The sequence below is a fragment of the Pleuronectes platessa genome, chromosome 17, assembly GCF_947347685.1.
Source record: "Pleuronectes platessa chromosome 17, fPlePla1.1, whole genome shotgun sequence".
NCBI classification, from domain to species: Eukaryota; Metazoa; Chordata; class Actinopteri; order Pleuronectiformes; family Pleuronectidae; genus Pleuronectes; species Pleuronectes platessa.
Genome location: NC_070642.1, coordinates 11,867,603 through 11,883,304, shown reverse-complemented (window position 1 = coordinate 11,883,304; position 15,702 = coordinate 11,867,603). Strand labels below are relative to the sequence as shown.

Sequence of the window (15,702 nt, the reverse complement as noted above, 5' to 3'; positions counted from 1 at the left end):
TTCAGGTTTATTTCTCTTATCACACTTCTTCTGATTCAGCATTAGTGGGGAAATGAAAATGATTCTCGAACAAGAACAAGGCACGAATTGGCGAAGTCCCATATTCAATCAAGCTACACCAAGTTGTACACACTCATAGATATCAGTGCCTGATTATTTTTTTAATCAAGATCCATGAATTATTCTCTGAGAAATCAATGTAGCTATTACAAAATTCCCTATCTTTCAATTCTAAAGAAAGTGAAAACAAATCCTGGCTCTGCACCAAATTGAATGCCTTCTTTTCTCACCCATTCACCTGAATTCTAGCAATGCTGCTCACTGACGTACAAACACAGATCCAAATGTAACCTCCTGGATTGAGGTAATAAAGGCAGCATTCCTCCTCACAGAGGGACACAAGCCTCTAGTCGGCCACTGCATGAGCTGATCACCTGCATCCTTTCTGCTCTTGATAGCTGTCAAGGTTTGCCAACACAAAATGGTTACAAATTCTGCCATGCGGTTGTTGTCATGAGCTTCTCACATAGAGGAAAGGGAGTGCTGCTGAAGACAGCAGAGACCACATGTGAGGAAGAGGGGGAGCAAGATGAGAGGAGAACCGGGCGGGGGATTAGAAGGCGCAGGGAGAGAGAGCGGAAGGGCTGCATGCAGCAGTGCTTGATTCCTTTTCTTTTTTTTGTTGGTCTCCCATTCATTACTCTCGGCCAAGTTTTCTTCTTTTCCTTCCAGTGCCTCTCCGTGTTAACTCTTTCTCGCTCCGCCACCGTGCACCTTCTTTGCATTAGAATGAGCCTGACAGCCAGCGACAGCTCAGTGAGCCGGGTCAGCGAGCAGAAAAAGACATCCCTGAAAACAGTGACTGAGTGATATTTGCTCACACCCGGGTTGTGACACAGCGGGAAGGGGAAGGCACAGCTGGGTTCACGTTTCAACGCACACATGCTCTGAAGCTTCGCCCGAGGGAATAAGCCACTGAGCTTTTGTTCTGTGAAGGCAAATAGAAACAGATCAGTGTCTGCTTTTTTTTAAGGTGCAATCAATAAGAGATGTTAACATCCTCATTGCTCTGTCTCCCCGCTGTCTGATTGTGTCTGGGTCTCACTGGTTCACAGCCAGTCTGTTTAAGCAGGAACAGGCTAAATCTCTCACTGCTCTTTATGACGATATTAAGCACATTATAAAAGCAGAAGTCGGCAACATTTATGGATTTAAGTGATAAAAATCCATCACGTTGGTGTCACAGCCAATGTGCTGAACCAGGGTGTGATGCCAAGAGGCAGAGGCATATGAGTCTCTGTGACGTTTTCATTTGAAGCGATTTAGAAACTGTTATGATTTATAACTCCCCCCCGTCCCTGCAGGAACCACACTACATCACATTCGGTCATGATGGGGCCGTGCTGAGCTGATAGAGCCCCGTCACGGTGTGTTTATGATGTGGTGTGTTGGGCGAACAGAGCGGGTTGTGATCAGTTGTGCTGTGACACCAGGCTGCAGAACTGAAAGGTGTCGTATCAAAGCAAAGTACCGTCACGCTAGAAAGACCAGGCTATTTGTTGGATCTACGGTCAAGCAGCGTTCACAGGGCGCCACACACACGTCCGGCTGTACGGCTTTAATGTCTGCGTCCCCTTTCACACCTGTGGACCAAATCCATAGAGATGCTGTGCCACTGATTGCTATGAAAATCAATAATGACTTATTTTTAGCCATTCCAGCCACTTGGCTGTCTGGATGTCAATGGCATTCAGTCCAGGCTGAACCAGAATGACAATTAATAGAATGTGTACCTTCCCCAAAGTCCCCTTACAATTCAATCAAGCTGCACCAAATTGAGCACAATCTGGCCTAATGCTGTTTCTCTATGCCTGAAATGTTCAGCTTTTTGTCATCATGTTCAATTTAGAATGAACTCTTTCCATCTGCAGTTTTCATTATTGTCAAATGAGTTTACCCTGTTGTTGTTGCCAGTCTGTGAAGTCACAGCGTCAGGGTCACATCGCCACCGCTCGCTATTTCACATCCAACCTCCGTCCGTCCTCACTGTGTCGTTTTGAAAAGGTGGGAAAATAGAGCTCTGATGGCGTTCCCCGTCTCATTGGAGGGAATTTATCAGCCATGAAATTGTCACTCAGTGCACTGGAAGAGGGGTTGAGACTCACACACTTCTGGGCACCAACACGCTGTGGTTCATTGCTGCGGCACATGGGAGAGCTTGTCAGAGATGATATTGTTCTTCATTAATTGCTGAATTAACTGGAATGCAGGCGAATTAAGCCACACTTTGGGAAATGTTGAGTATCGGAGATGACAGGGCTGCAGGATTTTTGTCCTAGAATCTTCGTTGAGTGTTTATCTTATGCTTAAAATGTCTTATTTTACTTTAAATACAGTTAAATGCAGTGTTTAAGTGAATTTATGGCATAAGTGCTTTACTCAAAGGCCGTTTGATGAGGACATAAGGCACTTTAGTGTCTCTCGGCCGGTCTTCAAGAGTAAACAGCTTTGGTTTATTGATTTAATTTCCTACATCCAGCCGAATGTTTAATTTACTGGAATAATCTTCATTGAGTTCACTTTTCAGCAGAAAACCCCAATGTTCTGCATTTATTCATGGGGTGCATATATGTTAGCATTGTCTATGTGGTGTTGAACATTAATAATCCATAAACAGGTCTATCAATAAGTCAAATACAGCAGTATTTATTGTCCTGTAAAGTGAATTTGCACTGCAGTCAGTCTCTCATGTCTGAGAGAGTCTCCGGTATTTCCTGAGGAAACCATTCCACCATCAGGGTTTTACTCCCACCTACCCCGCAGCTCCACAGCCTCAGATTTACCCCCGCTGTCCTCGTCCGCTTCTCCTTTTTCAAGGCCTGTCCTTCCCCAGTTCCCGCTCCTCCTTCTCCTCCTCCTCTGCTGTCCTCGATTGCACCCGCTCCTTTCTTTTCTCGCTCCTTTCTTTGTGTTTTCGTTCCTCATTCGCATTACCATTAAGGAGGTTCTTGCGAAACACAAACATCCTCAACCCTCTTCTTCCTCACATCACGTACTGTAGTCCTCCTCCTCTTTGTCATTCTCTTTCCCTCCTCCTCCTCATCTGCCCGTTGCTGTCTTCATTTATCCTCTTCCTCTCACCAGATATGCTGCAGTGAATTCCTGCTCAGGCCTCTCTGAGAGCTTTCAGGGAATCATTTGATTTGGAGCAAGAGAAAATTAGTCATAGCAGCAGATTATTAGGCTGGATTTAAACATAATCAGTTAGGATGCTCTGTCCAGTGAATTTGATTCAGGCCTTTTAATGAGATTATTTTGAGTCCCTTTGATAACGCATGAAGATGTGAAGCGCTTGTGATTGGGACATATCACCGGAGAAGCTGCCATCAGCATGGAACAGAAAGTCCTCCCTCCATCACAGAAAGTGCGATGTATATCAAAAGTGCCTCTGAGTTATTTGGAGGAAGGAGTTGTGACAGAACGAGACGAATCGGTGCACAGGGAAGTTTGAAGTTATGGTGTTAAGAGGTTCTCACACAGCACAAAAGTAATCACAGCAGAGCGGCGCCCGGGAGAAACAACAGAAAGCACAGGGCACAGCGGTGATGCTGGGAATGAAATGAAAGCAAAGCAGACACGTGGTAGCTGTAACTTGAAGTTGTGCAGCCTCGCAGCTCGGTAATACCGTAAAGTCATCATGCAAAACACAGCATAGGTTCAGCGACTGCCTTTTAACTTTTCTGAATGACTACAAACCGGCAAGAAGGGACATGTGAAACAGGAACAAAGCAGCTGTTGCACTTTGAGCTTAAATATGACACGTATGTCTCACAGCAGCGTAACTATAAGATATAGTGAACTATGGGAAATTATTGATGAATGTAACTCTTTAGAATTAGGGTTTTGACTCACGATTATTAACTTGTAGTCTGAGTCTATTTTCAAAATTAGGCCACAGCTGTGCTCTGAGTTATGGCAACATCAACATCGTGGTCACAATTAAAGCGTTAATGTGCTGACTTTAATGTTTGCCATCTTTGTTTAGCAGATAGCATGCCAACATTTGCTAATCATCAACCAAAGCACAGGACAAAGTAAAATGTTCAGCGGTAGATAAAAAGCTAAAGTAAAAAAATGTCATGCTATTTTAATTATAGATCTCTTAGGTAACTTTCAACTGGTCTCTTCTTCCAGCTTCACTTTCACTTTAGGGAGTTTGCTGCTTTTTTCAGTTTTCATTAATAATGTAATGTCTTCAGTTCTTGGATCAGATTACATCCCCTCGATTTCAAGAAAACCGAGCACCAAGCGATCTGATAAATCTAGAAAGTAATTGCACGGAACAATCCTAAACCTCTTTACAGAAATGAAATTCAGAGAGTGTCCGCACAATATGAAATCTCCAATGTTCAGGAGGGCGGTGGCACGGCATGCGAGAGGCAGGACGTAGAGTATTCATTCCACTGGGGAGATCATGAGTTTTTCTTATTTATCACCAAATGCTTTCCCATCTCGTTGTCTTTCTAAGTTAACGTCTTCTGTGACATCCTCTACATGTATGGCGCCTCTTCTTAATGCTAAAATATTTTTATATTTTCTCAGATTTGCATCTGTCCAATGTTAGAAACTTCATCAAAGCGCCAAACTGCTAGCGCTGAATCTTCCAGATAATCTCCTTGTGTTCTCTCACATAGGATGACATAGGTTTAGGACATTTGCATTCTGTCATAAAGCCCCTCAGGATAGTTTCGGGAGATTATCTGGAGTTCAGTGCATGTCTGAAAGCAGAAGAAATGTATAAGAAAAAAGTGGTTTGATAACCGCAATGATGAAAACTCCTGGTTACACACATAAATCTTGTGGGTTCTTCAGAGGCCCCGATGCCATCCCTCAACCAAGTTTTGTTGAAATTTGTTCAGCATGGCCACAAATGTAAGAAAGTCAACACAACCTGGACGGCATTTACCGTCCGACGGACAACAGCGTTTCCTGAACTAATCTCATTTCGTTAAAGGTTTTACCAGAATCTCTCGGGCAAGATAACAATGTCCACGTTAAGCTGTCCTCATTACCACAACTTACCAGTTAGGGAGACTAATTGGCTTGGTTTACTGCAAAATGGGCTAAGAGGTTTAATCTGTCTGTTTATGAGTTATCATAAATAAACACGTCAGTCGACAGACAAACTTCAAAAACCGTGTTTGGTAACAGGTCCAAAGACGTGACATTGGATAAATCAGGGTAAACATGAGCTACAAAGAGAAAGAAGCGAAAAGGATGAACAAAGTATAAGAAGAGGACACTCAGAGACCAGAGAGAGCTAAACCTGCCAAAAATTCGATGGAATTCGGCTCAGCCTCCTGTTTTGGTAAAAGTTGAAGTGGTTCTCGTCCTGTAACCATGACAACATTAGTCAGCACAGAAGAATGAAAGGTAGAGAGAGATAGACGGAAAGGAGAGAAAATATTTAGAAAAAGAGAGTGAGAGATCTTTGGAAAAGTAAAGAGTAGAAGAGAGTGGTAGAGATGGAAGGAGTATGAAAGAGGAGCAGAGGAGAGATAAATGAGTTTGAGGATTTGGCTTTGAAAAATGTGTGGTTGTATGAAAGTGTTTGTAAGATTGCAGATTTGTGTGTTTGTGAGTGTGTGACAGAGATAAATTGAGTACGAGATATCTTTGTGTCTGTCAACCTTGTTGCTGTGGATTCTGTCAGTCCACAGTGAGAAAGGCTTATCAGTGAGTGTTTGTATGTGTGTGTGTGTGTTATAGTTACAGAGGGCGGCTTTACTGCCATCATAAAGGCATCAAACAGGCGGATAAAAAGGCTTTTCTCACAGTCAGAAACACACAAGGTTATATAGCGAGGAGAAGTCTGTTGATATTGGCCCGGAATTACATGTTAATCATTTTCTAGGCAGGAACTGATCTGATGAAGAGAGGAGATGAGATGAGGGATTTAATTTAGTCCACATATGCCATTAATCTTCTCATTTTCAAATCAACTGAGAGCTTACTCTCCGTTGCCTCATCTGAAAAACACACATTGGTTGGTGCTTTTCCCTTAAGTTTCTTACCCTCCTTGAAATAAAAGGTTCTTGTACCCTATTTTAAGCGCCACGGGGTCTTGCAGCTCCTGGCAGCATCCGAGTCAGTGAGTTCAGACAACAATAATTCTTCAGAATATTTGCGGATCCATTTAAGCTGTCAAGTAGCCCGGGGGTCGAAACCAATCTTTTAAAATCAAAATGCAAAAAAAGTATCTCCCTTGTGTAAGTGAGACAAACAGGCTTTCATGAACTTTACTGCTTCATTAGTGTGTGAAATCCACGAGACACTAAAGTAAGGAGGTGTTTGTGTGCGTTTGTGTGTTTGTTTATTTTTAATATTTGTGTTTGTCTTGCAGATTTGGTTCAGAGTCCGCTCCATGCCAAACGCTCAAGTATGTATGAGAGTCAGGAAGGCTCATTTGACACCTAATCTCCATCTGATTATGGGCTGAAATTGCTCTCCATAATATGAGCCCCGCCTTGACCAATCAGGTTCAGGATGAGTCATGATGTGATTGAGTTCAGGAACTTCCGCACCTACCTCTAATCATATTGGCAACACAACACAGTGTAATCTCCTTATTAATGATCTCTTAGAGCCTGTATAATTAAAGTAGAATCATTGTAAGTTTTTTTACTCGTACAGTACGCGTTTAATCGTGAACCCATGAATTGTAAATCAACACTCGGAGAAAAGCAAAATCTGCTTTTATCTTCTTTCTGCCGATATCAGGTTTCTCATGTGCGATCACTTCATGTACCTCCGTTCAAATTCATCTATCAAATCTATCTAGTAATTCCATAATTTGTCTGTCTCTCTGATTGTGGTTCGCATATTTCAAGAACCATTCATCTTATCAGCTCCACACTTTGCATGTGTAGTGTTTGCGTTCCAAGTAAGTGCAGTGTCGGATTCGGACCTAAGATAAATTATATATTAACAATGTAAGAGGTCTTTACTCACCGTGGATATTTCATTGGCATAATTCTTGTTTTGTGTAATCACATTTTATTCATGCTTTTAATTTCTGTGTTCGTTTCCATCTGTGTCCTATGTTTATCTTTACACCTTCCACATATACTGTATGCGTTGTTACAACTGCTATGGTAGCTTGTGCTTCCACCTGGAATGACATGTGTTTTATAAATTAAGCTTTGCTTGCTTGTCAAAAATCTGCTTCTGTCCGGTTAAAGGCATAAGAGCAGGAAGTAATGAACAAGAGTGTCCATTAGCCGCACTGCCTGGATGCATGGCGCCCTTGTGTTAGCAACCAGCCCCCCCCGCCGCTGTAGACTCCTTGAGCAAGGCACACCATAGGGGGCTTTTTCAGAAGCTGATTATTTACTGTGAATTACAAGAAAATTTATTACTAACATTAAGTATCTCCTTTATACATTTTATGGTGAACTAATGAGCTTGTGACCACAGCCATAAAAGTTGTACTTGCTTTTATTTACCTTTTAGTATTTGCACACCAAAGTTGTATTACTGATGCTGTGATAACTTCCTCCACCAAACAGTCTTTATTTGTGCTGCTGTTGCACTCAGGCGTTTTGCTGTAGATAAAAATACTTATTTTACAGTTGATTCATAATATGAAATCTAGTCTGCACATACATCGCTGCAGGTGTGGAAAAAAATGCCTCTGCAAATATTGAAGTTAGTTAATGGGAGGATTATGTTTGCATAAAAGACAACCACCGGATGATGACTGTTTGGGAACAGTCACCAGTTAAGAGCTGGTATGAAGGTTAGTGCCTGCAGACGAGACAGACTTTTTTAAAGACCGGTGAACAAACAATGCAAAGCCTGTATAATGGTCTGCTCACTTGATTTTAATCATGTGACCGAACATCTGATCATTACCGCCAGTTACTCAGAAATGGCCAGCATGTGAGGAGCCCCACATGTGAGTGTCTGCACTTTACTGAGAAACGCAGGGTGAGAATAAATTCGGTCTGAACCTGAAGTGGTGAGGGTAAAATACTTTATCAGAGAGCAGCTAAACGTGTGATTCTCCTAAACTGACACAGGCCACGGCTAATGGAATAGCACGGCGGGGCTTCACAGGCAGAGAAACTCAATAAACCACCTACAACAGAACATTGTTTTAGATACAAATCAATTTAGCAAAAAATAAGATGATGTGAGCACATGGTGAACATCACTGAATGAGTGTTCACATGTGCCCTGGTCTGGTGAGGGCTGATTCCTGTTTGTCAAGCTGTGGTTGCAGGCGGAATATTTGGCATAAACAACACAAATCCATTGATGCATAATGCATCACAGCACACAACAAGCTGGCAGCGGTGGGGAAACGTTGCAGCGACACGCATACGACAGTGATTTTGATTAATAATGATGATAATGATGAAGCCCGTGGTCTGCTCAGCAGGTGTCAGACCAGCAGAACAACCAGAGGAGGAAGACAGGGGTGGGCTGGTGAGAGAAGAGCAAGATGTCTTGGACTGAGACACCTGCAGAACAGTTTTATTTCAGCCTATTCAATTCAGAGAGAGAGCATACCTCTGCAAAAGCTACCTGGACAATTTACCAGCATGTTGTGAAAAATAACCTGTGAATGGGTTCATCCGAGGGTCATGTCCCACAGCTCCACAAGGTTTCATGTAAATCAGTTGAGTTGCTGTTGGGTCATCCTTCTTACCGAGGCAAAGAAACGTCCTTGGCTGACGTAAATACAAATGGATACAGTGAAGAATGATCCTAAGCTTTATTTTTTTAACTTAATAACCATGGGGATACTAATCTACCTTCGACAAGGAGGTTTTCACCCGTGTTTGTTTGTTTGTTGGATGGTTGGTTGGTTTGTTTGTGTGTTTGTCACAACTGGTGGAAAGACGGGATAGGGGGCTTACAAATTTTGGCATGGATCCGGACGCACAGGATTTTTTTTTCACATTGTTTCTTACATTTTTTGGGCATTTATATTGATTTCTTAGGGAATAACTCATGGATCTTGAAAAATGTAGGCGACGATATCTATCTGTCTTGATTGAATTGAATGGACCTGTTGGGCCAGGGACTGTTGTATGTGCTCTACATTCTAGTTTAAGAGTTAATTTGCCACAATACCTTCAATAGTCGTGTTTTAAAGATGTGGAAGTTTTCTGTTCATCAAAGTTGCTGTTTATACTCGGTGTTAGTCACCAAATCACCTGGTGTGTGTTGCTACAGGAATGTCTGTCCTTTTCCCGTGTGCTTGTGCAAGTCAAACATAGACCCAGCTCTGACACATCGCTGTGGAGTGCTTCGTGGGGTTATGCAAAAGCAATATAAAAATAAAGGGCAAACATTTGCAGTCACACCAGGTTGGAAGAGGATCTACAAGAGAACGGAAAATCTATCTACATATTCACGTATGGATGAGATTCTGACCGTCGTCTCAAGTCAGCCCTAAAACGACTTGTTTCTGTAATGAATATATAATGAGCACCACAATGTTTTCAAATACAAATAAACCATTGAGCCCAGTGGGACAGTGTGGTACAGAAGATTAGCTCTGGGGATTTTATGTTTGCCTTAGAATTCAACCATTTAGGTGGTTACTGTATGTTTTCACTGTGTGTGTGTGTCTGTTTGTTTGTTTGTTTGTCAGACTGGATGCTTCAGTGAGTTTCTATTACTCTCCGAATGGCTTGGTGCTGGCTGTCCATCTTACAGCTTGCCCGCCCGCCCGTCTTCCTACATGAATTATTGACTTTCTGCCTGTCTTTCTTTTTTTTTCCTTTCTTTATCTCTCTGGCTCTATGTCTGTCCGATTTTTGTCTGCCATCTTGTCCATAGCACAAGCAGAATCAGCAGCGTGCTAAAGAGCTTTACTTGTTGATGAATTATCTCTCCATAACGCCTCAGGAGGTGGATTAAATATCATCATGCATATGGAAGAGTTGATAGATCACGGTTTTGCAGCAGTCCATCGAAAATGCCACTTATCCTTGAAGGTCGATTGGGAGCTGGAGCTAATCCCGGCAGACGCTGGGCGGGAGGCGGGGACAGGACCCTGGGCAGGTCGCCATAGAGACAAATTACCATCTATGCTGCATCCACGCCTACAGGCTGTGTAGAGGCACCATTTAACCTGCGCTGCAATTCTGTGGCCGGTGGGAGCAAAGTAGAGTATAAACACATGCAGACATCCTGAGAACATGCAAACTTCAAACAGAAAAACACAGCAGGTGCTCACCAGTGCGCCACTATGCCGCTTGGTCCCCTGCCTGCCTGCCTGCCTGCAGTTCACCCCGTCCGTCATTATCCACACTCGTATGTTTTCTATTGTTGTCATATCCAATATTCTTTGGCTGTCTTCACCCCACGATGAGTGATCGTATAGTCAATCACTATTGTCAGCTTAATACTCTCTTCTTTCATTCTGAGCAAAGTGGAATGGAAATGAAATTGTCCCCGTTATATGAAAAGAAACTCAACGCCACAGGAAGCAGATTAGAGCTGGAATCGAATCTAGTGTAGAGTTCATACCGTTAAATGTCACAGTAGCTAAGAATCTGGATATGTCATTCCTGTCACACACAGTAGAGTAGACGACCAGCGAGTGGCACGGACTTCAGTAGATAAACAACAGTTAGATGATGGCTCTCGAAATGAAAATGTATATTGTTGTACTTTAAGTACAACTTCAAGAGATCAACACTCAAAATAGCTTTTTTAGTAAGTGTGCTGTCTATAGTATATATATCAGGGTTTTTTTCTAATCCATATAGACCATAGACTCATCTCCAAATAAAAACATTGCTCTATGTCTGCTGGATGTGTTTGTTATATTGTTTTTTAAAGGGATAATATGTCAATGTTGAGATTTAAACATTTCACTGACTCCAAGTTGTGGAAAATGCAAAGGATGCAGGTTTAAGGACTACATTGTGTTTGTGAGAAAGCGAGATCCAATAGAAAGTGACTAATCTCCCACTATAAGGTTGTTTTAAGTAAGTGACTGAATGAAAAAACTGGATGTAATATGTGCTTGTGTCGTGCTCGTTCTCCCCAGGTGGGTGTAGCCGGTCTGAGCCAGACGAGGCAGAGCTTCTGAGGGTCAGCAGGAAGTTGGTCGAGGACGCCGTCAATCGCGCCTTGCAACAGTACAAACAGGAAACACTTCAGAATGGGGGCGGGCCTAATGCCACGGCCACGCAGGTCCCTGGGAACACTGAGGAAGCTGCTACAAAGACGGACACTACATCCAACTCCACCGCAGACAACAGGAAGTGACATCATCAGGGCCGAGGTACACAGACTGAAAAACCAGCCGCCCACAAAGCATTAGCCGGGTCTGGCTAACGAGGAGAAGCGTCAGTGAGCCCTGGTTAGGAACGCCTGAACCAGCCAACCAGTCAGCCCAGTTTGCTGACCAACCAAACCAGCTAGACAACCACGCTGGCTAGCCAGTCATGCTAGCTACCTGCCCACCTGATCTAGCTCGACACAGTGCTAGTTAACTAGATAATGTAGCTAAACATCAGTGCTACTAGGTGACCATCACAACAGGTCATCTAGCTAAGCCTGGTAATGAACTCTATCTCTGGTGTCCTACTATCTATTTATGTGTTTAGACCAAACATGGGGTGAATATTACAATGTGATTACATACAAAATCAATGAAAGGATGCAAGTACCAACAAAATTGCACTACGCGATACAAATAGACGACAATATGAGTCCATGCAAGTTCAAAACGTCTGAATCAGAAATAGAGCACAAACTAACTATGGCCACCTGCTAGTTAGTTAGTTATCCAGTCACTCCAAAACATTCCAGAGGCCATAATCGCACACTAGGCTAATCTTTGCTCCACGTTTGGTCCGATCACACCACAGCGGTGAGGATGCTGCCCCTCGACCCTCACTCATCTGTGGGTCTGCGTTTGCAGGTCAACACAAATGTGAAGCACTCCTCCTCTAGAGAGACACACGTTGGGTTCACGGTGACCTCTCGCTCACAAACTGCCCTGGTAGAAGAAGATGAATCGCACCTGCACTTAGAAAAAAATGTAAAACACTCCATACGCGTTCCTCCCCTCTGACGACAACCCTCCTTTCTCCTTCACTGGATCGCTTCAGGTGGAAGAAAAAGGATTCTACTTTTCTTTGAGCATAATTTTCTTTAAAAAAAATCCGCGATGGACGAAGTTGTGACTGGTTGGATCTTTCCAGCATTAAGTGTGAGATGTATGTTGGACCAGGCGAGTTCCTTTTGTAGTGTTCTGCAGCGAGCCTCGGTTCAAAGCACTTTCTCTGTATCCACTTCAGGAACGGATCTCCTTTAAACTTCCAGCATCTTATTTTACGTTTCACTTCAGGAGTGTGTCTGCAAAACCGAAGTGCAGTTCTGTCTTCACTCTAAGTTGTTTATGGAAAGTGGCCCCAGCTCAGCTCTAAGTATTACCCACGACTACCCTCCTGCCGAGGCGACACTAAGACAATCATTTGGTTGAGATAAATTCCGCTAAAGTGATAGCGGCTCGATAAAAAAACCCAATCTGGACCGGTCCGTTTACAGTCTGCACAAACAGAATAAATCTGTGATCTCTCAATCACAATAATCTCCTAATGATGCCACCTTTTCAAATCACGTCAGGTCCAGTGGGAGACACTAAATTGGGGATTTGCTTAAAAAAGAATATACCACTACGTAAAGACACTACAAGCTGCCAAGAATGCATTTGTTCTCATTACATTAATGACCTCTATGTAACAGGCTGTCATTATTCCTATTAGACACAGGCATTCATTTCATAGCACCACTTCTTTTCTCATCATCATATATAAATGTTAATTATTTTTTCTTCTGTCGAATGAATCTGACGAAAGAGCGTACAGATGGCTTGTTTTCGGTTTAGTCTTTTAAATCCATCTATAAATTGTTTGTGCTAACCTCTGCACCACAGACGGACACCGGGCTCCTTGAGTCTCGGTGTATTTGCGCTGATCAGAGGAGCTTCTGTCCTCGATTGCGGCCAAACAGTTTGAGGCGGTTGTTACCTCCGACAATCGCTGCTGTCAGCTGAAAAACCCTCCAGCTCTTAATTCCAGTGTCTTCCATCCGTACATATATACGCATATATTTGCCTTTGGTGTTATGCGGTCCACCCCACAGCTCATGAAATCCATTAGGAAACTCTCAAAGGAGATGGTTTTCCACTGACAGCAGTGTGGTGCTGATGCAGACACGATAACGGCGATTAAAGGTGGTTGACTAAGACGTTAAATGTTATTTTATTCTTCTTTTTAAATGTTTTATTTATTTTCTTTGATGTTAGAAGAATGATTCTCAAGTGAATAAATGAAAAGAGCTGATTTGTAAAAAATTGGCGCCCAGTTTGCATTTGAAGGTTTTAAAGAGGAAAAAAAAAAGCACAACATTTATACTGATTTTCTGTTTTACATCGTCTCGTTACCAGATAGAATATAGAGATGCTGTTCAAAGTGGCCTTTAGTCACTGAAACTAATCAATGTGAATTTTTGTTTGACTGTACGTGCTTAAGGTGATAACGCGTCGGTAAAATTTCATCCAACACATTGATGATAAATGTTTACCTCCGCTAAGGAGTCAGATGTTTGAGTTAAATGTTAAAAATTATCAGCCAAAAGACAGAATTCATATTGTTTCTATTGTCGGATTTATCAATTTGTGTGTGTGCAGACACAGGGACACACAGACAGAGAGACTCAGCGTTTCAGCCGTCTGTGGTTTAGTTCCCTCCAGCGCAAACAGGTGTCCTCTCATCCCTGAAATCCACTTCAATCCTGTCTCCACTGAACCATCGATGAAGAAGCTGAATTCTGTCTTAAGGTGGACTTTGATCGTTCTCGTTTTGATCTTATTATTGTCACCAGATCCTTAATCTCCTTAAAAATCCCCTTTAATACACAACTTGTCCTGTGTGTCTGTGTGATTACACTGTTCATCTGTCTCTGAGCACATGTGTGTGTAAGTCCTTGTGTGTATGTGTGTGGCTGGGGGTTGTTTGATCAGTGGTTCCCCAGAGAAAAACCTTGTCACTATAAGTCATGACAACTCGGAGTGTGTGAACGCCTTTACAAATTTGTCTTCTCTGTTTGTCTTCCCCTTTCGTCCGCGTGTGTACGTCTGAGTGCGAGGGCGTGTTGTTTGTGCCGTGTGGTTTATCATGTTCTGCCACATTGAACAATAAAACCGGATATGAGATTCAAAACCAATATCCTTGTCTCCTTGTCTGTTGATTTTAGCCCCGATGTGGACATTCACAGTGGTAACAGATTATACATGTACAGTATGTGTGTTGTATATCCACAGTGTGTTTACATCGACACACAAATCCAGGCTGCCATGTATTAAAAGGATTGTGTTGCCTCCACACGCCTCCTTACGCAGCATCGTAGACTGTGTGACTCATACTGTAAAGTGGCCACGTCTTCTTCTTTTTCCACGGATTCAAAAGCCAAAACGCAAATAGACATTTTCCAGGAAGCGCTTATTTCCTAAATGTCATATCCATTATGAGGCTACAGCAGTACATTGAATTGACGAGGCAGTATTGTAAAAAAATAAACGATTTTCCTCGACTGCATGAATGTTTTTATACCTGCACCACTTAGCAACAATGTGCAGTAGTTTGTTGACAATTATTTATTTGATGCGATAAAAACGGGGGGGGGGAAATGACTCGTGATTGGTTGAGAGGTTCTTTCGGTGGGACTTTGATATGGTGGCTTCACTAGTGCCCAGGCTGTGCAAGATGGCGGCATCCAGTATAATGAGCAATTTGAAAAACAGTAATGACCTGCATCGTCCTTCTGTTTGACATTTGGCAGGTAAACAGCCTCATACCTGTTTCACTTAGAAGTAAACAAACAGCGGTGGAGCGCACAGCCTTTATATCAGCTGTTTTCCCTTTTGTTTCTCATACCAACATTATTCCTTAATGAAAAGGCAGCTTTGTGAAACGGGGTCACTGGGGAGTTACCGAGCTCTTTTATTTCACAGCTCTCCTCCTAATGTGGGAAGCTATTGAATCACACGGAGTAACGCTGCATGTCTGATGCTGGGATTCAGCCACAGGCCGACCTGCGTGTGACTCAGCACCATGACGGCTTCATGTCAAACACTCAGACCCGGTTGGAATCTCAAATCCTGACAGGAATCATCTGCATGTTAATCTCGTCAATAGGAGACCAAAGCCATTTTCAGACATGAATTAAATTGACAATTTGGTCGGGGACAGTTTCTGGAGTTTATCTCACACGTGGGAATATCAGGGCTTGTCTGAAAGCAGCTTAACGGAGACAGAGGACATTAGAGCAACTCAGAGAATTATTCCCGGCCTCCGGAATCAATCATGTCACAGTTTCACCATATGATCCATGATTTCACGACAACTGTTGAGGTTTGTTCTATAGGTTTGTTTGTTTCTATAGGCTGTTGGTCTTATGTTTCACATTATGACTCATCACCACACACAAGGTCAAGTAGAGCATCTTATGCAAGCTGTCATCCCTTCACATTAATACTGTGAATTGGAATCTGCTCATGTTTATGAAGGTAGAATATATCAATTGTTTGTATAATGTCAGTTATAATATAACCTTTGTGATCTTGTAGCCTTGTGGTGATGACTGGCAATAGTTTAGAGGTTTCATTAC

At 42.6% G+C, this 15,702-nt stretch overlaps 1 protein-coding gene across 4 annotated transcripts in view; it reads left to right on the top strand.

Annotated features, from left to right (window-relative positions):
• The window catches only part of LOC128459735 (A-kinase anchor protein 7), a 39,064-nt gene extending 24,805 nt beyond the window's left edge, over nt 1-14,259 (top strand). For 3 of the 4 annotated variants that reach the window (XM_053444573.1, XM_053444571.1, XM_053444575.1), the window contains exons 10-11: nt 6,404-6,439; nt 11,072-14,259. In XM_053444573.1, the coding sequence (XP_053300548.1) occupies nt 6,404-6,439; nt 11,072-11,292 (257 nt within the window). In that variant the 3' untranslated portion in view covers nt 11,293-14,259. The remainder of the gene's footprint in view (nt 1-6,403; nt 6,440-11,071) is intronic. The other variant, XM_053444574.1, reaches the window with a different exon arrangement.
• Nucleotides 14,260-15,702: the final 1,443 nt, after the last annotated feature.